Source organism: Motacilla alba, chromosome 4 (genome assembly GCF_015832195.1).
Source record: "Motacilla alba alba isolate MOTALB_02 chromosome 4, Motacilla_alba_V1.0_pri, whole genome shotgun sequence".
Lineage (NCBI taxonomy): Eukaryota > Metazoa > Chordata > Aves > Passeriformes > Motacillidae > Motacilla > Motacilla alba.
The window spans coordinates 22,378,404-22,406,332 of record NC_052019.1 but is presented as its reverse complement, the minus strand read 5'-3'; the positions used below and the strand labels follow the sequence as shown (position 1 = coordinate 22,406,332).

Sequence of the window (27,929 nt, the reverse complement as noted above, 5' to 3'; positions counted from 1 at the left end):
GCATTAGAAGTATCACAGCAGAATGCCATGAGTATATTTAAATAAACCCCACACATTCATACCTGCTTAGTTTCTTGCAATTGTATTAGAAACTAATAATTTATTATAATCAAATAGCTTAAACAGGCACATTTCAGTAAAACAGTATTCCCTGTTACACACTGCACTGTGCGATACTGTTACAGAGAAAGGTGGGGGGTGGGGGGGCTAATATTCTCCAGGATTAGGATTTTCTATCGAAACTGGTTTTCTTTAGGGCATAGATGGAATGACTGGTTTTGCAAAGCATTTAATTGAGTACATTTAAAAATTGCAAGGTATCCTTCAAATCAAAGTTTGCTAAAATGACACAACGAGCTGGTTAAGATGTGAATTCACATTCAGCTAAAAGTGTATTTGCTTGTGACCTTTTAGACATCCCACAAAGACACCACAGACACAACTGAAAAATCCTATAAGGAAGGCATTATCATGTAATAATCTCAAATACTTATATTTCATATTTAAATTTCTGTGGTCCTAATTCGCAAGACACATGGATGAAATTTGAAAGATCTGCTCAATCTCCACTGTATTAGACCCCATCATTAGTATAAATACTCTCAGGAAAAAGGTACATAAGCTAATAAGTTAACATGGCAAGTAACCTAGACTAAATTATCTGAAGTAACTCTTAGTTACAAAGTAGTTCTGCTTTTAGGGTACTGATTTTAAAAATATTAAAAAACATACTAATGAAAACATTTTATGTAAGCCTCAAAAGAGAAACAGAGCATTAGAAAGAAATGTTCCTTAAACATCCTGAATTTTATAAATTTGCATTGTTAATGTAAAAATGGGACCAGTTGCCATTAAGGTGCTTGTTTTCTAGTATCTGTTTTCCCCCTTATCAACAGAATAATTGTTTTCATCTCAGAGTACTAAATGTCTGTAGACTTGTGACTGATGCCACAGGGCTCCCTCCACACAGCCTCCCAGCCAGTGACATGCCTGGATTTACAAAATTGCCGCTAAAACCTAGAGCCAATTCTGCTACAAAAAAAAAAAAAAAAAAAAAAAAAAAAAAAAAAAAAGTCCACATTCTGGAACAGCTGCTCATAATATCAGTCTCTTTCCTACAAGTTTCTCAATGTCACTAACAATCTGGCCTACCAAGAAAGTAAAAAATCCAATTCATGTGCTAGGTGTTTCAGTGCCACAGGTAAGCAGATGAGGGAGAGTTACAAGACACAAGATGTAGCCCTGCTGAGGTGGTGAGGATGGATGGAGCTGGAACAGAGCAATTGCTGTCAGAGCATTTTTCTATAGAAGTACAAACCTCTCTAATTCCACAGGCATGTGGATGCCAGCAGAACAGCTGGTAAAGTCCTGTCACCAAATAAAGGCTCTTTGCACTCACACTCTTGCGTCTCAAAGATTGTTTGGCATTGGGCTCCACGGGTTATATTAACACAGCCTACCTGCTCCACAAGCTCAAATATACCCACCTGCAGCTGGACACTCCACCTGTCTCCTGCAGGGTTCTATGAAACTCTTCCTTCCCTCACAGCTCCATTGTTCACTGGGTTTTTCCAAAAGAAAGGAAAAGCTGACTTCAGTATGTTTAACGTACAGGGAATGGTGGTGACCTGACATAGGGCAAGGACGTGAAATGACCTTGTGTGTGAGAGTGTAGAGAAATACATCTTGTTTCCTTGCAGTGCCACAAAGTCTGCCAGCTCATACTGACAGAAACCTTCCTTTCAGAGGGCTCCAAGGCAGGAACATTTCTAGGGGCAACTGCAGGTTGCTTGAATTCATTTTTCTTTAGCCGTGCAGTTCTGTTTGCTAATGGGCATGGTTTTAATGCACCAGGCACGTCCACAGGGAAGCAGCTGTACCTACCATAGAGAGACTACCAGAGTCACAAAGCAGAGCTAGGAACTGGATGATCTGGTATATGCTTTTATCCAAAACAGATACATTACTCAATTTATCATCACAAGTACTTCATATCGGATGCCATCTTCTCATAAAAGTATTGTGGATCAGTAATTTTAAATACTGTAGTGTATTACAGTGGTAGTCACAACAATACAGTTCAGAACATTTTGACTTAATGATTGCTATTCTCTGAAGTTCAGCAAAGAGAAAAAAAATATTTAGAAGAAATGCGGGGGCATGATTGCAGGGGGATAATCTCTATCCCTGAAATGAGATGCAGTAGGTTTCCATGAATGTCATTGAATGCCATATCATAGGCAAGTACCATAGACTCACAGAATCATAGAACATGCCGAGTTGGAAGGAACCCATCAGGATCATCGAGTCCAACTCCTGGCCCTGCACAGGACACCCCAAAAGTCACACCATGTGCCTGAGAGCATTGTCCAGATGCTTAGCTCAGACAGGCTTGGTGCTGTGACCACTTCCCTGGGAAGCCTGTTCCAGTGCCCAGCCACCTTCTGGATGAAGAACTTCCTGATGGTAAACCCCTGACTCAGCTTCAAGCTGTTCCATCCATACACTTGCACAGAAACCAGACATACAGTCACACAAAGTCTTCCTTTAACAAATCCACTGGGGCATTATGCAACAAAAACAAGGATATATACTACACTATAACACAGATGACATTGGTTTAGATGCACAGTGTTATGTATGGACCAATTCCTGCCCATTTTTCCTCTTGACTGGGGTAAATGATATGACTCAATCCTTCTGTAATTACACTGTTTAGATTTATTTCCTCAGTATTACTCACTGTTTGGGCAGAGGGGATTTCTAAATCAGGTGTCTTTCTAAAACTGTTGTATGAACCACATTGCAGAAATCAACACAGCTGGGAGAGTCCATTCATTGCATTGTTGAGCATAACATGAGAGTGTATCCCTCAGAGGGCACATAAATAATAGTCTCTGGCAAGGACTAGCGTTTTGGATATTCAATAACATTTACTATTTTATCAGTATATGCTGGGTTGATTATATGAAGAAACCAACAAAAGCTGTTAGTTTAAAAATTCCCTTATTCACAAATGAAATACCATAAACATACTGAATGCAGAAGGGGTTTGCTTAGCATCCCCAGAAGAAAAAAAAGAAGTGTTCACATTCTTTAGGTCTGACCCGTGGCAAGGACATAGAAAGGTTAGATAACATCTGTTACTGACCATACGTAAGCTTTTAATGGTATAAACTCAGAGATCCAGACCAGCTGAATCCAAATTAAAATGCATGTGTAAAAAACAAAAAAAGTGTGGCAGGAGTCAGGGACAGAAGACATTCAGACGAGCATGTGGCGTTTCCTGTGAAGAGCAAGATGGTCCGAGCGTGAAAAGCTGCGGTCACAGTCTGGACACTGGAAGGGTTTGATTCCTGTGTGCTTGCGGAAATGCCGCGTCAGTTCATCAGAACGAGCAAACTTCCACGTGCATCCCTCCCAAGTGCACTTGTACGGTTTTTCTCCTGGAAAAGGAAACACGGAAGTGGGGATTTAAGACATGAACTCATCAGTTCTGATCATGTGAGTTCACACACAAATCTGATATTCTACTGCCTTGCCAAATTTCAGTAAGTACTTCAATGCTTACTCAAAAAGCCTCCAAACAGCTCAAAGCTGAAGAGTACTCTGTGCTAGAAACGGTGTAGTCGAAGTTAACTGACCAAAAAATTGCTACCTGCCACAATTTATTTTTTTATTGTCTCTCCGTTCCTCTCTCTGCCATATTAGCACCTGTTTTGTATTATGAAACCCAGAAGGACGAAGGTTTAAGCATTTGTTCAAGGATTTTCAAAACTGGGATCTCATTTTCTAGCTTTCTGGGGTAAAGGACTGTGATACCATAAAGCAGAACAGGCAGAAATCTTGTGATTTCTGAAATTTAATGCAGTGTAAATGACTGGCATCACTGTTGCAAGTACCTTAACTTAAACTCTCTCTCTATTATTACTAATATCTCTCTCTATTATTACTAATATGTCATCCTCCTCCTTTAACACCACTGTATTGCCCAACAGGTAAATGGCTGGCTTGATGCACAACAGACATGAACTGGGCTCCATTTTTCCTAAAAGAGGTACCCTTGTAAAAACCTTGGATGTATATACATTCATTCAGCATGCAAAGATGAACATTTCTGTGGGGAGCAAAGATGGGGATATGTTTACTGGAACACTCACTCAGATAAAAAGCACCACTGCACCAGTGGTTAGCATCTCCACAGAGCAGACGGGTTTGCATTTGGCATAGAAGTTTGGCAAACTTCTGCAAATGGGCTACTCCCATAGAAATTACAGTCAAATTTAACAGTGATGTCATAGGTGAGCCAGTGCAATTGGAACTGATTTGGTGTTTACAGGGTGTGCAGATTGAGTAAACTGCAAGCAACTGGACACAAAATGAGTGAAGAGCCAGTGAATGTAACACACATCAGCATGCACTGTGAACCTGTTCTGCCATACAGTCTCTTGCTGTAGGTTTTTCCTACTACGTCCTCGTCTTTTGCTCAGCCTATAATTATTTTCACAACAATGCCAGATCTACCTTCTGTCATTTTGTTATTTACACCTGTGGTCACCTGACCATTAGCAGAAGTTATAAGCTTAGCCTACTATTTTAGCACAGACTTGATGAAAGAGAAGGATAGCTATGCTCAGACCTGTATGGGTTCTTCGGTGAGCTTTCAGGTGGGAGCTTTTAGTGTAGACTTTGTTGCAGCCTTCATAATCACATCGATGTATTCTGCGTTTTCGTTGTGTGTCTGGAGATTCCACAGGTAAAGGTCTCTTTCCTGGCTGAACTATAACTGAAGGGTGATTCCTGCAAAGTTAAAGTAATGTTAAAATCAAAACCATTTAGCACAGCAAACCTCAGCTAATATGATTCATAACAGAGCCTTTTATTCACTACCACTCTGTCTCTTGGCAGAAAGAACAACATTACATGCATGTCGAAAAATTCAGCAAGGTTTAGCAAATTTTGTGTATTTTAGCAGTAATATTTTTAAAATGTTTACTCACTTTGTGGCATGATGTAGCCATTTTTACTACTTCCTAGCTCTTTTTTAAAACTTTTAGAAGAAAAACCCCCTTCAACTTTGTGTTTGTCACTCAAACCCAATTTCTTAAACCCCGAGTGAACTTTTCTTGTATTTGTTCACTATTTTTTTCCCTTCAAATAAAACTAATTTGATTGTAATTGGAAACAGCTATTCCATATTATTAAAGAAATTGTATCTGTTTCAAAGCAGAACTCAGTCTTTATTGTTCCAGCCACTCCTTTACAATGTAATTAAGAATTTCCTGTTTGGTGCTGGCAGCAGGGTGCGGCCTCCCTGTACCACTGACGTCAATTCCTAAAAGTAGAGCTTAGCCTGTGTGGCACACCCACAGGATGTCTGAAGTTGTCCCTCCACCTTTTTAAACATAATTTTTCACTTTAGAAGCCTACAGGTACAGTGCAGGTAAGACATGCACGAACTACAAATGGACTTCTGCTACAAACAAACCCATAAATGTTCATGCGTGCGAAAACATACAAGCTTCTTAAAAGGTGTCTTTGTTGAATGACATCCCTACTCTAGAAGTGGGGACAACCTTGATTCTTTCTTCCACAAAGAGGAAGACCTCAACCTTCCTCTGTCTTCCACATCAATCTTAGAAAACGTATGTTTGTCAAAAAGGGTTATGTAGAATATAACGTGCAGATATTAGGATTCCCTGTTGCAAAACCAGCTCCTCCATGCAACAGAAAGAGGCTTTCTAGAACTCTTGACTTTTCTAAGTTACTGTATTTCACATGTTTTTACCAATCAACTCATGTTTTGTAACAGTGGGTTCTATTGGTTACTTACTCCAAGTTCCTTTAGGGCCTAATTTTCAGAAACATTGAATTCCTACTTCTGCCAGCAAAATAAAGGGCATGTGCTAAAGACCGAGAATCTTGTGCATGGCTTAAAAAGATTTTTCTATGACCCCACAGCAGCAGGATTGGGATTACCACTGTGGGAAAAGTTGAATTCTGCTACTGATTCTTTTCTTAAGAGTTAGAAACTGGAAACTAGGAACCAAATTCTCTTTCTTGGGTGGTTCTGTGACTGTTGGGTGATGTACTCTTCAAGTACACATTGAGTCTAGCTAAAAATATTATAATGGCAGGAAACCCCAGATGGTGATGTTAGACAGAGATGTACACACTCTTAAATAAGAAGGCAGGCTTCTAGCTTCCAAAGAAAGAGCTCTCCAAAACAATGCACAGTTTCAATGCAGTTGCATACCAGTCTTTTTGGAGAAGCTCAGGCTTAGGACAGCAAACAGACTCGGTTTAAATCATTATGTGTGAAGGCTAGTCCTGGACATGGTAGCATCTGGGAAAAGGGAGAAAAAGGATATTGGCCCTACACCATTTGTGATTTGGATTTTCAGTCTACAAGGGTCTGGAAAAAGCACTGAGAATGTCTCCTTTTCCTCTTTTGGGAGAGGAGGCTGGCAAGACAACAGAATGTTATCAATAATCAGATAGGGTGTGGCAGTTTTAAAAAATGGTTTGGGTGGTGTCAAATTCAGAGGTAAATATTAAGTAAGTGTCAATAATAAAAGAACAGCCCTAATTCTTTTGTTCCCTCTTCAACAACTAGATGTAAGATCATGTATGTCTACCATTTGGCACTCTTCAATAGGTAAAGAGTACGAGTACCTTCTAAAAATTATATTAAAACTTCAACAGCTTTTTCTTCTTTACCACAGACCATACTATGTTGACAGCATGAGCTAGACTTTGAAACTTGCATGAAAATATGTTACTAAGGCTCCTTATACTATTATTATTACTTCAAGTTTGATTTTAGAAATAACTGCACAGTTACATTAATTATCAGATATACTAGAAAGTCCAACCATCCCTCCCGAAATGTCAACAACATTATTTTTATAGATAGATAGATAGATAGATATAGATAGATGTACTGCCAAAAGCTAACACTAAAGCAAAATAAGTCACTTAAAAGTCTTAAATAAGTCACTTCAGTGAGACTAAAGGTTTTCTATGTCCCTTTAACGTAGCTTAGGTGTCTGAATAGTACACTCTGGGCAATTTGAACCAATGAATAGTGATAAAAACTTCAATGCCTAACTATAGCTCATAAAGCTGTGAGACAACAACATTTTTTTTAAAATGAAGGTTCAAGTATCTCATCTTGTATCTTCTGTGAGTTGTCTATGTATTTTTTTAATGATAAAAAAATACACTGCATAAACTTCTTGTTTTGGATACAGCGGAATGTGAACTTGAAAGAGCTGGCTCCAGGAGCAAGAACTAGAGCTCCACAGGACAGCTACAAAGCACTTGAAGCTGTTACAATGCAAGGACAGAATCTCCATGAAATCACACTCCACATGGGCAAGCTTGCAGAGGAGATGCTTAGGAAACATGGACACACAAATATTTTCTTTAACAAAGCTATCTATTATACCAAATTTTATATTATTTGCTCAGTGGATGGGTTTGCTGGGGAAACACCCATTGGGAAATAAATAATGCAAATCACTGATGCAGGTGACAAGCCTGCAGAAGTCTCAGCCCTGGAGGAAGGGTGTGGTACCAGCCAGGAACAGCACTTACTGGTTTGCTCTTGTTAAAGAGACTTAACAAAGACAAAAAATAAACTGAACCATTTGACAGCCCTGACCTAGCAGTAGTTAGTTCCAGCTACATAAAGACCTGACTCCCTTGGTCTTTTGGGTAGGGCCATTATGGAAGGTAAGTCACCAACTAGTAAACACGCATGTTTACTATTTTATGTAATAAACATGTATAAGGTGATTTAAAAGAAACAGCATATAGTTTATAAAAGCTAGTTGGCAGCCAATTGCAAAGAGCCTGCAGTCTAGGAGGTGCATCTAGACTGTTTGAAGACAAGGAGGGGTGCCCTCAAGGAAGCTGCTGTGGAATGTAGCCAGCCCTGGTGCTGTGGTGTGCTTTTGAACCCAATGGCCATCTGCAGGAGGAAGAGACAGCGTTCTGGAGGAAATACAGGAGACCACCTATCCATCCTATGCTTTTCTTTCTCTCTCTGAACCATACCCACACTGGGTGTTGAGTGTCTGACTTGAAGCCCTCTTTCCCTTACTCTATGAGGTGAGGTCAAACACAACCACCTCAAGGATGCCAGTGAGCAAGAGGGAAGTGCAGAAATGGATTCTGAGGTTGTGTGCTGTGAGCCCTGCTCAGCTCCCAACTCCAGCTCCTGCCAGAGCCACGCTGGCAGCCTGCCTGCCTACCCAGAGCACTGCCTGCTGAAGGATGAGCCTGGCTCTGGGTCAATCCATGGCTTTAGTAACCTGACAGGATTCTCCCCATTAAAACAGGAAATGGAAGGGTGCCCATGGCTCCTCAGGTACTTTCTGGAGAATTTCTTAATGTTTTCAATTAAAAGGTTTATGCCCAAGACCTAATTTCTTCTTCTAGCCCTTGTCCTTTCTTCTGCAAAGAGCACTGTTTTAAAATCCATTAGATCTGTGATCTGGTTCATGCAGGGGCCCCAGTAACAGCTATGCCAGCACGATGAGTTAATACTGGGATGGAAACAAGTGGCTGTGAGGGAAGAAAGCTTCAGAAACTACTTGAGCTGCCAAAAAAATCACCCACAGAACAATAGCCTCAGGTAAAAATGCAATTTCATTATATACACAGAATTTGTAAGGCTGAAGAGTTCTTCCCAGCAACCAGGCAAAGTGTTTGAAAAGACAAAGAGGTCATCCAAGAAGAGAAATTCACAACACTCATTTTAAAGAAAGGTATTTCAAGTAACATGAATAGAGATATCAGTATTAACAGTATTAATCAGTATTAATAAGTTTCTTCCAATTTTGCTGCTGGTTTTACGTAAGTAGGTTATCACTGGCTTATTGGGAGTCCTTCTTTCAGTAAATTGTGGAATTATAACCTATCATCACTTTAGAAATGCATCATAGAAATGGCAGATCTATTGCAAGGTATAAATATGTATCAACTCCTGTACTGCTGAAGAAGAGGGAAAAGAAAGTTGAAATCACATTTCACAGTGACAGTGGTGGGAGGGATGAATGTGTATTTTATTACATATTCTAAATCACAGCAAAAATCCTTCCCACTCCTCAGAACTGCTAACTGCTCTAGTGAACTGCTTTCCATTCCTCTGCTGATCTTGGGACTACTGTTAGCTACTTACTCTTGCAACATTACTTGCTGAGGAGACAATGAGGTCATCATTGGAGGTGACATTTGCTCAGGATAGAAGTCAGTCTTTGATGGTTCACTTTCTGGCTCTACTTTGATTCTTTTCTTCAGTGTGGGCTTCTCGTAAGACTCAATGACAGGCACTGTATGGCAGAGGGTAGGAGAGGGAAGGCAACACATACAAATTATGAAGAGTTATGGAAATAAATAATATTAAAAAACCCCTATCGTTAAAACAAATCCGTAAGTTCTACATTTACTGTGACAATTTACACTAAATAAAAAATCTTTCAGTTTTAGTTATCTCCTGATGAACTATGACTCAAAACATTTCTATTAATTTTCATCAGTCCGATGTTATTATCAGTCCAGATCTCAGTAGATCAATAGTTTAGATAGATACAAACAAGAGCAAGAGCTGGCAAAGGGTCTGGAGAACAACTCCTGAGAGGAGCAGCTGAGGGAGCTGGGATTGTTTATCCTGGAGAAAATGAGGCTCAGAGGAGACCTCATCACTTTCTACAACTGCCTGAAAGGATGAGAGGAAATGGCTTCAAGGGGCACCAGAGGAGGTTTAGTTTGGATATTAGGAAGAATTTCTTCCCAGAAATGGTGATTGGGCATTGGAATGGGCAGCCCAGAGAGGTGGTGGAGTGTCCCTGGAGTGCTTAAGGAAAGACTGGATGTGCCACTCAGTGCCATGGTCTGGTTGAGAAGGTGGTGTTGGGTCACAGCTTGGACTCGATGATCTCAGAGGTCTTTTCAACTAATTGATTCTGTGATCCTATGACCTTGGTAAGTCTGGTAAAATATTTACACAACAAATTCTATGCCTGTTTATTTTGGAAGAACAGAAATTACTTTCCACTTCCTAAAATATCAACAACCCACAGAAACCGAGTGCTCGGATATTTGTCTTATTTTGTGGGGATGAGACGACATAAAAAGCAATTCTGACCACACCAACCTTGCATGCTACTTGGAGTTTCCATCTCATCTGGGAGAACTGTGGACACCATGATGGGCTGCTGGAGATGGGGAGCATACATGAAAGGAACTGGCTGGACCACAACAGGCTGTATAACCGGGAGTATCCCAGGGCTTCTCAGTCCGTGGCGTGAAAGAGCAGCGGCCATTACAGGTGGGATTGTTATTGGCATGGAAAGAGGCTGTACTCCTGGGGGTGACGGCGTGAATTTACTGAGAGGTGAGCTGGGTGAGGACAGAGTCAAGCCAGGTGAACTTCTCCTATGCACAGTCTGAAATTTTAGTGGGGAAGGAGAACTTCCAGTCGAAGGTGGCGAGCTCCGTTTATTTACCGTGAGGTCTACTGGCTCCATCTGGATTCCATTTGATAGTCCTTCAGGGCTGGAGTAGAATTTATTGTGCAACATGCTTGGTGTAGAATAAATGACGCCGTATTTGTTTGGCTTCATTTGGTCCATGTAATTGGATGGGTATGACTGTCAGAAGGAGTGGAAAAGAAATACAGAAAATCAAATAATAAATCAGCACATACAAGCAGCTACTGCTGAAAAAGAAAGGCAGCCAATAAAACAGGCAAAATGAAAAAGTTTCAAGAAAGCACTTTGATGAAGCTTCTATATAAAATGGAATTAAATAAAGTCTCAGATTCCCCACACATGAAGTTAATCAAGTTCTGATTCACTAACTGTTTCAGAAGCAATGTAAGACAGATTATGAAAACAAATCTTCAAGGCTTATTCAACTACTCTTCTCCCTTTAAAAATGCCTGTCATATATACATGCCTGTATATTTATTAACTGACCTGGGAGATAATCTGCTATGCCAAGCATATAACTGTGTACTGAGCATCATCAATTCTGGAAACAGGGGAGCTCAGCTGGGCTTAGAATTGCTAGTAATGGGTCCCAATCAACTGCTAAAGTAATTGAAAAACAATCATCACTAAAGAAAGAAATTATGAATCTGAACCCTAGAATCAATACAAAATACTCAGCTGAACTATGTAAGTAATGGGTGAGTAACTCAAGAGTGCGAAAGGTAAAACCTAAACTTTTCTAAACAATTTTTTGAGATATAAAGCAGCTACTCAGCCAGTCTAATTTTGGAAAATGAGTACAAGGATAAACATTTGGTGTGTCGCACAAATATTCCTGGTAGTGGTAGCTAGCAGTTCCCATTACAATATAAACCCCAAAGCAAATCTTGACCTATGTGACGATCTCCAAAATTTAGTAATAATATATATATATATGTGTGTGTGTGTGTGTGTATGTACATATGTATTATATAAGTAACACACACATATCTAGTGATTTTTTGTAAATGAAGAAGTATTAACATTAACTGTAGAATGAATTATTACTAAACAAATATCCAGACCAATACTGTATTTAAAAACTGTTGTTGTTTACTAACAGCTAACTCACAATGGAAACTGATGTGATGCTCTAACACAAAAGTGAGACACAGAAAATGCAACGCACACAAATTTTTAGTTGTGTTGTCAGCTTTTTGAAATAAAATGTTATTTTTGGATTTCAGGTGGATAAACTAGTATTAAGAAACTAATTACTTTTTTGGCACCAAAAGTATTTTGATGAGTGGGATTTAAAAAAAAAGTTCAAAATGGTATAAAGTGAAACACCAGAAGCATAAAACTACTGTATTTTTATAAAATATCTCCATAACTTTTCAATTATTTTTCTTCCTGGGGTGAACACTTTTGTCAATACATCTTCCTGGTTCCCTGTGAGGGAACACTTGGTTTATTTTAAATGTCAATGTTAACGGGAGGTATTTTTGCAAAATGACACAAATGTAATTTTCTTCTTTTCAGTTACTGTTTGAAACACTGAGTTTAGAAAATATTAAATTTTCCTTCTGCATTCATAGCACTGTGATAGAACAACAAAGCTGAGTCCCTCAGTCCATAAAACATTCAAATAAAGCAGCACACAAAATGGTGATTAATCTTCAGACAGTAAATATTACATTAAAATCTCTGCAAGTTATATAGTCTCTTTATGAATATGCTTACAAATTTGATTTATAGAAACATTAATCTTTGATGGTAATTGGTTTATCAGAATTTTATTAAATGCCATTATTGCAAGAAGTACTGTCTGTAGACTTGCCAGCACTGCTGAGCCAAGCAATGAAATTATCAGCATTCTAAGTGATGGAGACCACTAAATATTGATATAATTTAACAGCATTTGCTATCTATTAAATTGGATCAAATTATGGGAATAGCCAAAAAATCCAAATTTTGACAGGTAAGGAACATTAAATACTTCTGTTAAAACTCCTGTTATTGGTTTCCAGTACAGAGTTCACCCAGCTTTAATGAACTCTAAACATTCCTCCACTAAGCATCAGTGCATTTACAGTGCTGCAGGTTTGTCAGGGATGATCACAAGGTCATTGCCTATCAACTTTTCTTCCATTGCAAGAATGCTAAAAAGGAAAAAGCCTGTGAAATTTAAATCTCCAGGAATGCTTTTGGCCAATGAGTCTATTAAAACAAGCATCCCTAGGCGTAACCTTATCCTGAGAACACCAGGGGGGAATTCAAGGAATAACTGTCTGGATGCTCACATAGCTTCTGCATTCTTTGATGGGGGAGTAATCATGATTGTGATTGATTTTGGTGCACAGCCTGCAAAAGGATAGAAATGCTGCTAGATACTGGGAAAACTGGTCTCCTGAGACTGTGGGCAGCTTCCAGGTAGATTCCCCTCTCCCTGGCAGGAGGCCAGCAGAATATGCCCACAGTGAAGACCGGAACACTCATTTTTTGGATGGGTGAGTAAAAATGCCAAGATTCAGTCACATTCAAAGATAAAACCCTAAAGTAGTTCCACAGGTGCTTTGTTCATTTGTAGTTGTGCATTCTGCAAGGCCAAAGACTGTAAACATTTCTAGCTGAATCTGCTTTTATATATATATGCATTATAACCCTTTAGACCTCAGTATGTTATACACTGCATTGGCAATATTTAGATACTGTATTATCAATAAATCTAATCATCATGACACCCACATAATCAGTGTCATACTTCTTCGTGCCTGACCGAGTCTTCTCTCTACTACTCTGCTACACAGAGAAAAACTGTTTATTCCAATTCAAACAAAAAAGCAACTTGTTTCACCAAATGGTAACTGGTCCAAATGTTAAAAAAGTATTTAACAAAGTCCTCGCAGCAAATAGGTAGTCCTGTAGGTAGGACTCAGATGACTTTGTCAGTAGCTCATTAAGAACTATCATAATATATGTTCAATAATTCATTTCAATAAATGGCATGAGCTGTTGGTAGAGTGATGAAATAGTGTGGGTGCAAGCTCCAGTCACCTGAGAAGCATAGTTAATCCTTTCAACCACACACCCTGAAATACAGTGGTGTCAAAACCATTACTAATTTCCTCCTTCCCCTCTAACTACTGTGATGTTTAGGAGACACAAAGACTTTACACCTACAGTGTAAAGAGTACACCTACACTCAGAGAAAAGAGTGAGTTATTCCTAAGGGGCTTAATTTAATTTGGCTTCTAATGATTCTATCAGAATGAAAGATGCAATACAAATAATCCTGATTGTAGACTTCCAGGTTATGTTAGTCCAGTCTGCTCTGCTTACAGAGCACTGACATTTTCTCTGTCATTCCACCTCCTCAAAAGGTGGTCAAGAAAACTAACTCACTCAGTGGCTGCTAATCTTTCCTATGTCCTCTCCCTATCACAATACCTCCCTGTAGAGGTGTCTCCAGAGCAGTTTCTGTTGTGGCACCAGGGCTCCAAGGAAGCCACAAGACCAAGAAGAGCTGAAGAGCTCAAGGGTTTGGGGCTAAGCAGCCTCTGTGTGTACAGAAGCTGAAACACACATGGTCCTCAATCCGAAGGAAAACAAAGTAGTGTCCAGCGATGGAAACTTCACTCAGAAACCATACTTTCCTCTGGACTTTCTGCTTTTTCTTTTCTGTTTTTTTTTCCCCTCATGCAATGGCAAAAAGAAAAACGTACAGATCTGGTAAAATTCTCTGAGTGGTCTTTAATAGCTGGTCAGAGTGATTACACTGACTTATGAGAAGACTCCAAAGGTCCAACATATGGAAAGCACCACATCACTGGGAGAAGGATATGGTACAGAATAACCAATATGTGGAATGCCAGCCTTGAAATGCACTTGGCTCAGAAATGCTCCCTTGTTTTTCCCACTGCAGTTTTTCCTTCATCTGCTGGTCTGGGAAAGACTGCTCGCTTCTCTCCTGGTGAGCTTTTTGAGGGACTGACATCGCCCATCTGGCAGAGGCACACAACTGCTTGGGGCACTTGTGTGTCTCGTGCAGAGCCCCAAACCACTGCAGAACCCTCTTTGGGAGATAAAGGCAGATGTTCACAAAAGGTGGCCCAGAAGACAGCAATGACACTTCTTTTGTAAAACCAGCCTCTTTTCTAATTTCAACAGACACCATTAGATAATCTTAGATTATAGCAGATAATCACCACTAATCTTAATATAGTTCCACAGTAACTGTAATTGAAGTGACAGGCTGGCCAATACTAAAATTCTTTCTTGACCCCAATATTGGAATTTGTCATATTCGTACTTTCAGTGACAGTTATTTTTCTATCATTACTCTCCAGCAAATAAACCCCACAGAAGTCAAACTGTAATTTTAAAATGCATATAAACTTAGCTCCCAGAAGTGTTATTAATAGCACTGAAAAAATCAGACTGCTTAGAGATGCATTAAAATTTATGAAAATTACTCTTTATTTTAAATAAAACAGGAAACAAACTTTTCATTGAAAGATGCCATTCAGAGCACAAGTTTAATGCACTCTGAGTTATGTACACTGACTTCATCCTTTCAGTGGATCAGCCTTTCTAGGGGTGTGGTTTCATGTTACACTAATCTGCTATTGCAGGCTAAAAGCTGAAAGGGGAGGTCCTGTTCTCTTATCCTCCTCCCTCCCCTTGCTCTAATATTGAGCAGCTGCACAGAATGAGTCAGATCAGCTTCTTGATCTGACCAAAAAATGAGTATTTTTGATGGGTTAGCAATTCTGACCATTCAGTGAGCTGATCCAAATGTTCTAAATCATTCTAGGACCACGCAATTCTTCAGTCACACAAAGGAGACACGAAGCTGGTGTGGAGGGAGCAAAGTCAAAACCTCTCCTTTCAGCAGCAGCCTGTATCATCACAATTCTCTTTGTACTGCTCCCACCTACATGTCCCACTGCTGTTGCTTATCAGACTCTTCTCTGAGATGACCCTATTCTCTGAGTTCATGGAAAATTAACCCAATTTTAAAGAAGTAAAAAGTGTAAGTAAGAGGAGTGTCTCCTCTTCCCCTTTTTTCCCCACTGTCCTAGTTCTCATTTATTCACTTGGTAAAGCAGTGCAACCAGTTTACCCAGCAAAAAGTCATTGTTGGTTTAGGTTTTTACAGGATTAATTTCCTGCTGTTTAGAGCAGAGCTAGCCACAGGCACCTGTTACCACAACCAAGAGAAAAACAAAAAAAGGCACAGCAAGAAGCTGTTCACTTAGTTCAAGGGTGTAACACTGAAACCACAGGCTATTGCCACTTCACCACGAAGCATGGCAACTTATTTTCAAGCCACCTCCATCAGCAGCACGAGCCACTGAGATGATATTTACAGAGCAGTGGCTCAGGAAACAGGGATGCTCTCTCCTCTCATAGGCAACTGCTCAGGTTGTTAAGGGAATAAATTAATAAACTATGGAAAGTTTTCCTAGAACGTGAATCTGATTGCTCTAAGAGCAAAATATAGCTTCACATGCTTCCTAACCTAGTCCAAATCTTAATTACATCTCATTATGAATTTAAAGGTGGAAAAACTAAAGAGTCATCTTTAGGGCCAATATATTTGAAAAGTCTTACCACTGAAACAGGCTCCATGGCTTCTTGCTTGATAGGGACTGGGTCAAACATTAGCATCTTTTTTATTCACCTGTTCTGATGCCTCTGAGGTTCTGTCCTGCTGGGGAAAGACAAGGTGTTAGAAAGCCATGGGAAATACCCGAATCAACTTTCTGAATTGTAGAGAATTTACTGTTTTGTCAGATTAACATGAATATTTATCCATCTCTAACAGAGATTTTTAAATCTTTGACTGAATTTATTGCAAGATTTTTCTTTCCAAATTGCTATTGAAACAAAGGGCCATCTGTTCACTTTAATGAAAGTCAAACTGAATTTTTGTTGTGCATATCAGCACACCAAGACCACAGAATTTTCACTTTCATTAGCTGTCAAGTGTTTTAACACATCAGAGTTTAGACCACATATTTCTTATCACCATTACAATCTCAGAATAATCTTGTTTTTACAAGTGAACTGATTCTGGATACGATTTCTCTTTCCTAACAGTCCTAGTAGAACACTCAATAGATCGCATACAGTGACAATGATGTCAATGAAAAAAAAAAAAAGATTAAAATTCAAGACTAACTTGGACTATATTCAACATGCTACAATGACTTAACAGAAAAAAATGCATCTGTTATTATAAGATAATAGATTTACTGACAATTCAACAACTATTTGTGCTAACTGCAAAATAAAAGCACTTTAAAAAAATCCGCTTGCATTCTGTACAGCTTCAGGGGTTTTCTTCTACAGTGTTCAACCTTACTTGGCCAATCTCTAAATGCCTGAAATAAAGGTATTTAGCATAAAGCATGTCATAGCTGTCATACTACACATTTGCCATGGTCATCTTGGAAAAATACTGGGAGGTAAAGGAGATACCTCTTCTGGGTAAAGCCATAAGGGTACACAGGGAAACTAAGGGGAAGCAAAGGGAATTTGCTCACAATGACATTTAGATGTTGCCAAGCTGTTTATAAATGACTCGAGGTTATACATTATACGACTGATGTCAAAGGAGCAAGTTCTGACCGTACACCGCAGACTTCCCAGCCCTGCCTGGAGGCGGTACGACCTCTTTTAAGAGGCGAGGACAAAAGTGAATGACACAAATTGCATTTGGCCGGTAGATGGCACTGGAAAGAAGCGAATAGAGCCAGACTCCGGCACCGGCAATTCCCCCCGCAGGACCGGCTGAAGGCTCACCAACAGATCTGCGCCTGTGGCTGGGAAATTCTCCCAGAAATGTAAGTGAACATTTAAAGATGTACCTGCTCAAATTAAAACAATTCTAATAAGCCTACGCTAATGAACAATTTTACAGTGAACATGCATTTATAGGTCAAAATTTGTTAAGAGCTTCCAGAGAACGAAAGCATGAATTGTTACAAGTCTACCATTAGTTATTCAGCTACATAAATAAAGTTTAAAGACTTTTGGAAATATACTACAACAGTGTGCACATTGAATAATGGAAACAATCAAGTAGCAGAGTAAATTATAGTATCTTCATAATTCACCTTATAAAAGTTGAAGGCCTGACAAAAGCAAATTGCAAAATTGAAGTGAAACAAATGATGCCGCTTAATGAAATTTCCAGTTTAAACTTAGTATGTAGTTTTATTTTGAAAACGGTGGTCTTAAGATAGCAGTATCTGCTGAAAGTTGTGGTAATTCCATAAACACCTCAAGCATGCTTGTGAGAAGGTTATTAATTATACTATTTTCTCTGAATGGTTATCATTTATAACTGTTACCTAGTTATCCTTTTCAGGTTTCAACAAGTCACATAGCTAGAACTAACATTCAGAATACTGACTTCCCAGAAATAAATCCACATATCTATACATCACCCATATTGTCACACATTCATCTGCATTGTGAAAACAGAGAAGTTGTGCTTTTAGACATGAAAAACGTTTACAGTAAAGTGGAGCCACTCAGAGCTCATATATAGGAACTTGGAACTAATTCCTTTCAGGTTCCCAGAAACTTTTGATTTTTAGCTTGTATGTGCACAGATAAAGTAACACACCAATCAGACTTTCTTCACTTTAGTGAAGAAAGAAAGGAAAGAAAGAAGAGAAGCAGAGAGAGAAAGAAAGGATGGGAAGGGAGGGAAGGAAGGGAGGGAGGGAGGCAGGAAGGAAGGAAGGGAGGAAGGAAGGGAGGAAGGAAGGAAGGAAGGAAGGAAGGAAGGAAGGAAGGAAGGAAGGAAGGAAGGAAGGAAGGAAGGAAGGAAGGAAGGAAGGAAGGAAGGAAGGAAGGAAGGAAGGAAGGAAGGAAGGAAGGAAGGAAGGAAGGAAGGTTGTTCTAAGTAAATGCAATGATGCTAATCCTTTGTGTAATTTTTGTCATTCTAAAACCGTATTTTCTTCAGTTTAAGAATTACTTCTTTTAATGTTTTGCTCCAAGAAAGTGTGTGAAAAGACACTTGATACACATTTCATGTGTCATGCTACAGATTTCAGTGTTTCCTGAGATAGCTCTAAATCACTGTGCAGGAATTAAACTGACATAGACAGGAAGTGTACTACTCTGAACAAAAGTGAAAAGTAATCCTCAATCTTTCCTAAGTGCAGTCGTCTAAGAACAGCAGAGAAAAACTTTAGATTTATGTAAGTTTACTATGCTGCATCAGAGTACAGGAATCAAGCACTTCTTTATCATGTGCATCTTAAGCAGGTTTCTTTTCCCCATTTTATAGCGACTGGAAACCAATTTTCAAGAATAGAAAATTAATTAAGATGCAACACTTGATCCTGTAAGACTGCTACAGAGTCAATATAAGTCAGCTTTGGATCTGGCATTTAAAATGTAGCTCAAAATGATGTATTTCTAAGGCTGTAAATAAACTCACAAAAGACTCCTCTTTGTATTTAAAAATAATGCTCCAAATTGATAGCTTGGACCACACTCATGAGCAAATACGTGCATGTACGCTCACACACAAATAAAGCATGGTACTTCAACTAAGAAGTAGGTAGTTTTTCCCAGTATATTTGTAAAATCATGCCTATTAACTCCAAACTTCTCAGTCTTTCTCTCCTAAGCATTTGAGAAGGGGGCAACAGGGAAGGTAAGCAGTCTTATCTGTTTCTATTATTTACAGAGGAATGAAAAAACAGTTTGGTTCTACTTTACAGAGTGATTTCAGAATCTACTTGTATGAAGGCCTACAAATTGTTTAGTATATACAAGTAATTTCTGGAAAATCAAAACACCATCTCTCATTCCTGAGGTGCTCTCGAAAAACTGGTGAGGTGACAACAATATATTCATGATAAATGTATTAAAAAAATAAGAACTTTTGTCTTTGACTTTATTAGGTAAACTATTTTGCATTAAAGGGCTTTCTCATGTGAGGTAAAAGAATTTAATATGAATGTAATCTGAAACTAAATAATTAACTGCAATCCAGTAAGCAAACATTCCACCCTCTCTTTTTTTTTTGCTCTCCCTCTTTTTTTCTGCTAACAAGCCACCCAGTTTTACTTTCTTGCCTCCTCCCATTCACTCCACCCAGTGGATCTCTGCCAAGTCAGTCCAACTTGTCCAAACAGGACCTGGCTTTTGATAAGATTTTGCTCACACCCTGTACTTCAGAAAGACAAATGAAGCAACTGGGTTTTGTATGCAAATAGGGACAGGTGGCAAGGTAAAGTCCAGGCAAAGTCCCTCAGTATTCCCCTATCTGAGGTCCAGTGAAGACAGCAAGCCAGAAACAACACAAATTCTGTCCTTATGATCCAATATACAGCAAGACATCCATTCCAGAAGGGAAGTTCATTATCATTAGAGCTCATCACCTTGTCAGGATTGAACACTTGTCAATATTAACTTCCTGACAGGGGTATGGTTTATTGTTTCAGAGACATAATTAAGATTAAACAAAAGCTGAAAGGTACTTAAACGTGTATTTTGACAATAAGGACTTGTATGGATTATTTACCCTGGATGAAATGTGCAAAGTGGTTAAAGAATGCACTCAGACTACACATCTGCATTGCAGAGCAGCTGGAAAAGGCAACCACAGTGCAGCTACTCCCAGCAGCCCTGCACATCTACCTTCAAGGTCCACCAACTCTGCAGACCTGTTATGAAAGGAAAGGGTAGGGTGGAAGGCCAGTTTTGACTGCGCACATCCAATAACAAAGGTTTATTCTGATATAAAGCCTGTGCTCTCAATTAATACCTGGAAGAGCAGTCCATGACTGACTTTTGCTGAAGACAGCGGGGTGGTGACCATACATTCAGCCCCTCTTCACTCTGCCTGAGAACACACACAGGGTTTATTTCCTCAATCTTTGTGCCCAGGGGAAGCAAAGGAATGCTGCCCCATGCACAGCAAGTCTTCATCTAGAAGCTTCAAGGTATGATTGTTATTGTCAGTATAATTACAGAATAATGTAATGGTATCTGCTAAATTAGCACTGCATGAGTGCCCTCTGCAAGGAACTGCAGCTCCTGCAGCACTGTTTGAATCCAGCAGCAAACATTATCACGTTGCAAAAGCTCTTCAGTCCAAGCACTTTGGGACTCAGACCTGTTGCTCTGAACCTATGACTTCTGTGAACCTCAAGCCAAACTTCCTGTGATACAAGGGAGAAACAATAGTATCAGAGGCTTCTCCACTGATGAAATCCAAAGGGGAATGGAGGTTTTCTAAAGCCAGATGAAAAGTTCTCTTCAGTGGAACCTCCAAAGGGCTTGAAAGAGAGGAACCAGTTTCTGAGACAAACATTCCCCAGGGAAGGTAAAAAAGTGTTTTCCAGAGCTCATAAGGTGTTTGCACTTTACTGTACCAGTTGCTCATCATGACCTGAGTCAGCAAAAAAGTGTTTCTAACGTTCCATTAACTTTAATGGGAAGTAAGTAAGTGCTTAACTGCACTTGACCCCAAAATAGCAGCAGGCAAAGAAGCTCTCCAGTTCAGCACAGCAGTCAGACTCAGCCAAAGCACCGAAGGTCCAGATGTGGTGCTGTGGGAAAGGACCAGAGCAGCCAGACCATGAGGAACAGAGCAGAAGGAGAATCGGGAAGAACCAGCACGCCAAGAAAATGTTCTACAGATCAACAGCTTTCTGTGTTTATTTGCTGGATTTCCACTGGGTAACAATAAGAATTGTTGAAAAAGTTAGAATATTTTCTATAATTTTCTAAAAAGTTTCTAATTTTTCTATAATTTTCTAAAAAGTTAGAAAATAAAATGGTACCTAGGCAAAAATTTTCTCCTCAAAGTTTTATTGATAGGCATTAAGAAAAAGAGCATTTCTACAGAATTCTGGTATCGAGTATTTCAAACTTTATTTGTTTCTTAGCAAAGACTTGAAAATCTTTCATCTTCCTCCTTTCAGGACTGCAAGCAGGCTGAAAAACTTGTGGTTTTGCACAATTTGTGCATCAGAACTTTGTTGATGTCACCTTTTTTGACCCAGAACTGCTTTGACATGTAGCTGAGTAGTTAGTATTTCAATTAATTTTCTGATAATACTGTTGCAGGCTCTTTGAAGCCATGTGTCTGGAAATGGCTTTCTTGTATGCAAAAATGTGAGGCAAAAATGTTCTTGAAGTGCTTGTTAAGAAAGTATCTTCTTTACCAAGGAAAGATTGAGCCCATGTAAACCCTGTTCAACCTTCAGTTCTATACTCACTGAATTTAAGAGGAGAACCTCTTGAGGCACCTCCATTAGACAATATTCTCCCTTATCAGGGCAGACTGCTGTCTGGTTTCCTGTCTCAAGCTACTTCTTAGAAGGAGAAACAGTCTAGTAAGGATAAAAGATCAGACTTTAGAAAACAAATGAAGTATGTGGAATGGTATGATAATCTCTCCCTTCCAAACTGAGCTTCGCTTTTCTTGTTGTGTTTTTCTTAAGAGGTTAATTTTTAAGATAATTTGAAATGAGAAATATTAAACCTTTTAATTGTGAGGGGAAAGTGACAGAAAACACTGTTCTCTTGTGTGAAGGGTTCTGCTATTTCAGGAAACGTGAAAAAGAGATTTAACATTTTTATAGCCTGGGAAAGAAGAAAGACAATCTAATCCTACAAAAAGGAAGTGTATATTTAAGAATAACAGCCTAAATGATAGATTTGAACAAGAATCCAAATACAGGGCAAATGTTGATGAACTTCTATGAACCTATGGAAAGAAAAAAAAACCAACCAGGGAAAAGAGGTGGACAGTGTAGTGGGTACAAATGTGACAGTGATCAAATTAAGTCAAACTCTTTAAAGAAAAAAAGTGGAAACTCTGTCATGTCTTCATGGATCAAGTTAGTTGGTTGATAACACACACGGACTGCGTGACAGACAGACCATGCATTTGGTTGGAGGTTTTTTCCCTTCTGAGTTAGCTTACTATTTAAAACCTGTTGGAGCTTTGTCTTTCCATTTGGCTGATCTACATTTATACTTTCTTCTCCTGGGAGATATCACCCACAGCTAGAAAACCCTCAAAGGAAGCTTTGGCATCAAGTGAATGCTTCACAGGGAAGAGTTAAATCTCTCCTAAAACCAGCTCTGCCAAACTTCATATTTTGGATTGGAAGCAACTAGCCTCGGAATGAAAACACAAAGATTGAATGCTTACAGCATAAAAGAACTCTAAGAGACCTCCTGTTAGCGGTGTTAATTAATATTTAGAAGTTGGTTTAGAAAAATTATTATAATTTTAACCTCAGTTCCCTATTTTACAGAACTTCTGGCTACAAAAAGGTGTGAACCACAAAATTTACTGCATTTATAATACAGCAGTTTCCACTATTAAACACAGTTAAATGCAACTCTTTTCCTCTGTCATTGGGAAAAAAAGATTAACTGTTTGAAATCTTGGGCAAATTAACAGTACAAGAATTAAAATACATAATTGCTTTCTAATGGGCAAACTCATCCATGGTGTCCTAAAACAAACAGAAATAACAACAAAATAAAACCAGCTGAGAGCAACACATTAAAATAATCAATAAACAACTTACCAAAACTGTGCAGCCAAATACTTCTTTTTATCTGGATTTCTGAACAGACAAAAAACAGTTTGCCGTTAATATGTGCACACAATCCAATAAAATTTTTTTCACATACAATTAAGCTCTGAAAGAAGTTTAAAGTGTGTACTTAGATACTTCCTAAAGATACCTTCAGTGATCTCAAACAGCTAACTTGTAGCATCCAGAAGAGCAAGAGGAGGAACTAAAAGACTACTTTAAAAATGACTGGAGGGGAAAAAAAAAGAGGAAAATGAAAGGGTGGAAGTACTTCTGTGTGTACAGTAACCATGCATATTCCAGGCCATAAGAAACACAGAAGAATAAATACTCCATCTTGCATTTTCACTCAGGCCACACTGAAGTTAATGCAACTTTTTCTCTCTATTTAAGTGAACTTTGGCTTGGGTCCTTTAGCTCTTCTGTCAGAGTCAAAGTAACAGAAAGATTTATGTTTTTCTCAATTTCCTCTCGATTTCTCACTATGTCTGCCTGCAACAGGGTGAGGGGGAAAGATAAATACAAAAAGAGGAGTAAAACAATTACTTTTATGCTTTCAAAAATGTAAAATGTGGGACAGCAGTACTTATTAATGCCAAAGAAAAGCCAGACCTCATTTTCTGTATTACATCTGGAAGACAATGAACCTTCTAGCCTGTATAAGGCTAATATCTACATCTTTTGAGATTTGAAAAAACAAAGTGCTCATAGTGAGCCATTTAGGTTGAGTAAGGGCTGAAGTCAAAACCTCTCACAACTATGAGCCTACATAAGCGGACTTTCTTCTCACATATACTCTTTATACATCAGTGCAACTCTGTGACTTTAATGGAGCTATTCCAGATCAGCTGATGAGCAAGTGAGAGCAGAAAACTGGCTCACAACTTTCTGGAGACTTGAGTTCAAGTTTTCAGCGAACTGAGCTAAAAACTCCAGTTCACCCCCAGAAGTGCATTGGAGTGGAAGGGGCGTGTTAAAGGTTAACTTGGAAACCTCGTTATGACATAACACAGGCATCTTAAGCAATCCTGAGTGTGTAGAGACATGATAACTCATCGGGTGGGGATTGGGAGTTGAGGGGCAGTGACAAGGGGCCTGGACGAGGCTACCGAACTGCCAGAAAACAGCCTGAAACAGGAAAGAGCACCACATATGCCACTTGGAATGTGTGACGCAAACCCCAGCCTTGAAACAAAGAACAGGAAACAGCTCTGCTGGCTGTGCTGGGGAGAAAGCACAGAGAAACATTTAGGCGGCCCTCCCTGACCCTATATTCATGAGCAGCTGGAGTCTTTTAAAACAACAACAGTGGGTGGAGGTGTTTGTTCATTGGGTGTGAATAAAAACACTGTCCTTATGCAGGGGACCTGCCCTATTTACAAACAGGCTCCCTTAACTTGAGGGAGCAGGAGATTTTAAGGCACCACAGGTCAGGAGGATTTGCTGAAACCTTTCCTTAGACCAGTTGGTTTATTACTGTATTTATGCCAGCAGCTAAACAGAGCTCTGGCCTCATGACATCAGAGGCAGCACCCAGCCTGGCAGAAGCACCTTCTTCCAGAGAGAGCTGGGGGATGAGAACTGCAGGAAGGATTTCTAAAGCTTGGGGCTGCTCCTGGACAGTGGCTCACTCATGCTCAGTACTGCTCCATAGCTGAGAACCAATGTCACTCAGAGCACCCAAGAGTATTTTTCTAAGCCATCACACACTTAGCCTAACACATCCCTGTTTTCATATGCACTCAGACATAATTTCAGAATCTGATTTCCCAAGAATTTACTACTTTTATTTTTGAATAAATGAAGTAAGCAGAGGAATAGCACAACTTGTCTAGATTTCACGTAGTAGAATAACTTCAACACTTGTTTTCCTTCAAAGTTGTGGTTTCAAATGCTCTCTCTTCTCTTAGATACCTTGCATCAGTTATTTATACACCATGGGTGGGACATCTAATATTATCAAATGTGAGAATGTTACAGCAAATTACATGGATGAGTACCACAGCAACACCAATGCATGCTGTGGGGTTCCAAGGTTGGAGTTCAATAATGAACATGGGGTAAAACCTGGCTAGTACAGCATCTACACAGCAAGGTGTGGGTTTTATGCCAATAGTCTCAGTTCCTTATTTCTTCATACTGAATAAGTGCAAATATAGGCAATTTGGTGATTGTATAACATCTTTATTATCACTGAATCTTCAACTCATCTCACTCACATGTACATCTTTATTTTTCTGAAGGCTTTTGCTTTCGGCTAAACAGATGTTGACTAGGTCAAATGTTCACAGTACTACCTAAGGGCTCCCTTGCAGCTCTGCAACTTAGAGGAAGTTTTGCTTGAATTCTTAGGACAGGGAAAGACCATTTAGCATTCTTTCCTGCCTCCACCCTTCACCCTTACCCCCAGTCTCTCTCGTGATCCGTACCATAGCTATAGCAGCATGTGCAGGGGAAAAAACACCCAGAAACATTTGCCTGATTGTGAAAAAAAGGCTACTCAAGTCAGCTTCAGGTTTTTTATATTTTGATATTAGGGAGTAACAATAAATTCTTAAAAATACAAGGTGAAAGCTAATTTGAAATAAGCGTCTTCTGGTCAGGTGAGATTATCAAATCCAGATGTAATTCCTCTCACAGAAGCACCAGCTGCTCATGTGATTATCACAGGGGTATCTTAAAAAAGTATTTGATGGAAAAGTCACTAGTCAGCAGCCATGCAAGTCTTTCTTTTCAATACACGTAATGTGTATTTATGAATATTCGTTTAAATGAAGTCAAGTCTTCAGAGCTCTCCTATCAGCCAGTCAAATTCAGCTTTTCCCAACAATTAAACCTTCAGAATTCAGTTCCACAAACAGTGACACTTCCTGAATTCTCAAAGGTGAGGAAGTGAATAAAACAGTGGACCATGCATGTACAGTACCTGAAGCAAAAGGGAAGTGCACAAAACATCGTTAAGATATTTTGTAATGTAACTCCTGAATGACCACTTAAGCTATTCTGAACTAAGTCTTTTTCCCTAAGCTCCAGTTAGGTGCTCTGATCCCCCAGCGCACGCTCGTGTTGCTGAGCCTTCCTTTGCCAGGGCTCCCCTAGCTGTGCCAGGCACTCACCAGACAGCGGTCCGAGGCAAGTAACTCCTATTCCCATTTCGGTTAAAACAAATTAATAAACAGAAAGTTTAAAAAAGGAACAAACAAAAAACCCACAAAACCCAAACTAACCAACCAAACAAAAACCCAACAAAAGTCATCTAGCAAAGGAAAGGTTATTTCTAACTCCAGACTTCGCTGCTGTGCTGTCCCACGTTTTACCTTCGCCTACATGGCAGCCAAGCGGTGCTAAGGTGACGTGACAATACGAGGGGCAGGCTCTCGGGAGCCGATTTCATCCCAGACTTCACCAAGAGTTAAACGGGGGACATGGCGCTTGCCGATCCGCTCCGCGCTACGGGAGGGAACACGGCCCGGACGCGAGCTCCTATCCTGCCAACTACCCTGCCGCCCGCGGAACCGAGCGAGCCCGCGGTACTTTCCACCTCGGTTTGGTCGGGCACGGGATCCCGCCCGGGATCCGATGGCGCTTCAGTCTCTAGCCGAAGCCGCGCCTGTCCCGCCCCGGCGAGAGGCCGGGGGCTGCGGCCGCGCCGGGCGGGAGAGCGGCCCCGAGGGGCGGGCGGCCCGCGGGCCCTGCCGCCGGGGACAGGCGGGGGAGGGCGCCGGGGAAGGCGCCCCCCGAGCGGCTCCACCGGCCACACAGGTGCGCCGCCCGCCGGGCGGACAGCGGCGGCCCTCTGCCCCCGGCTCCCGCCGGCCGCGCAGCCAGAGTCCCGGGCGCCGCGGAGGGAAGCCCCGCGGCGAGTTCTGCTCCCCCTTCCCCGCAACTGCGGCCTGACGGAGACCCAGTTCCCGCCACCCCCGGCGTGGCAGCGGCTCCCGCGGCATCACCTTGCCGCCTCGGGCTGCGCGCTACTCGCAGCGCCGGGAAACTTTCCTCCTCCTCCGGCACCTCCATCCCGCAGTCAGCACAGCCCGGCCCCCGCATTACCCCCGCCCTCACACTTACGCTCGGCAGGCGGTGCGGAGCGCGCCGCGATTTTCCCTCGGCTCCCGCAGCGCCGGGGGTCGCGGTAGGCAGCGGGGGCGCTCCGGAGGGACCGAGGCGCGAGGCCGGCGTGTCCCGCGTCCCCGCGGCTGAGGAGCCTCGGCGGTGTCTCCGGGTCCGTGTGCGAGGAGGAGCTGCCCGCTCCCGCCCTCCGCCCGCTCGCCTTCCCCCCGGGCTCCTGGCACCGGGCCGCGCTGTCACATGACGCCGGCGCCGCTCGCCCTGCCAGGCTCCCCGGGCCGGCGGGGTGAGTGGCGGTGGGAGGGTCACGGCAGGGAGCGCGGCCGGGCGGGTCCCCGCCCGCGGGGTGGAGGCTCTGCCGAGGGGCCGGGGCGAGTCACCGCTCACAAACAGCCGGGCACGCACTGACTGGGCGCCCGCCCTGCCTCCCGGGGGCAGACAGCCTCGCACAGACACTAATTATCCCCAGCAGCCCGGGGAGGGGAGCGGGGCCGCCCCACCGACAAACCTGCCGGTCCAGCTCCTCCTCCCCGCCCGTGTGTCAGGCAGAGGCGTGCACCTGGCAGCGGCCCTGCGGCAGGGCGCACCCCTCCCTGCTTCCCTCCCTCCGCGTCCACCCCGGCCGACCTGCGGCGGCAGCAAAACAACAGCAACACCCAGCGCCCGGGGGGAAGGAAGGGAGGTGCTCACGCTGGGCCGCTGCCGCCGAGCTGGCTTCGCCGGCGGGGGCTGGGAAAGGGCGCGGGGCGGCGCGGAGCCGGGCGGCGGCTCCCCGGCCCTGCCGCCGCGG

General features: G+C 41.3%; 1 protein-coding gene across 6 annotated transcripts; it reads right to left on the bottom strand.

Moving 5' to 3' along the window:
* Nucleotides 1-190: 190 nt before the first annotated feature.
* On the bottom strand, nucleotides 191-27,929 carry KLF3 (Kruppel like factor 3). 6 transcript variants are annotated; one of them, XM_038135761.1, is made up of 8 exons: nucleotides 27,140-27,822; nucleotides 23,063-23,101; nucleotides 20,278-20,355; nucleotides 16,095-16,191; nucleotides 10,163-10,658; nucleotides 9,188-9,338; nucleotides 4,640-4,800; nucleotides 3,144-3,446 (listed from the first exon to the last, which is right to left on the bottom strand). In XM_038135761.1, exons 4-8 carry the CDS (start codon nucleotides 16,149-16,151, stop codon nucleotides 3,265-3,267), a joined length of 1,047 nt encoding a protein of 348 aa, XP_037991689.1. In that variant the 5' UTR covers nucleotides 16,152-16,191; nucleotides 20,278-20,355; nucleotides 23,063-23,101; nucleotides 27,140-27,822; the 3' UTR covers nucleotides 3,144-3,264. The 6 variants fall into 6 exon arrangements, with proteins under 6 accessions (XP_037991687.1, XP_037991689.1, XP_037991690.1 ...); XM_038135759.1 differs by lacking the exon at nucleotides 20,278-20,355 and having other exon boundaries at nucleotides 191-3,446; XM_038135762.1 differs by lacking the exons at nucleotides 20,278-20,355; nucleotides 27,140-27,822 and adding an exon at nucleotides 27,830-27,929.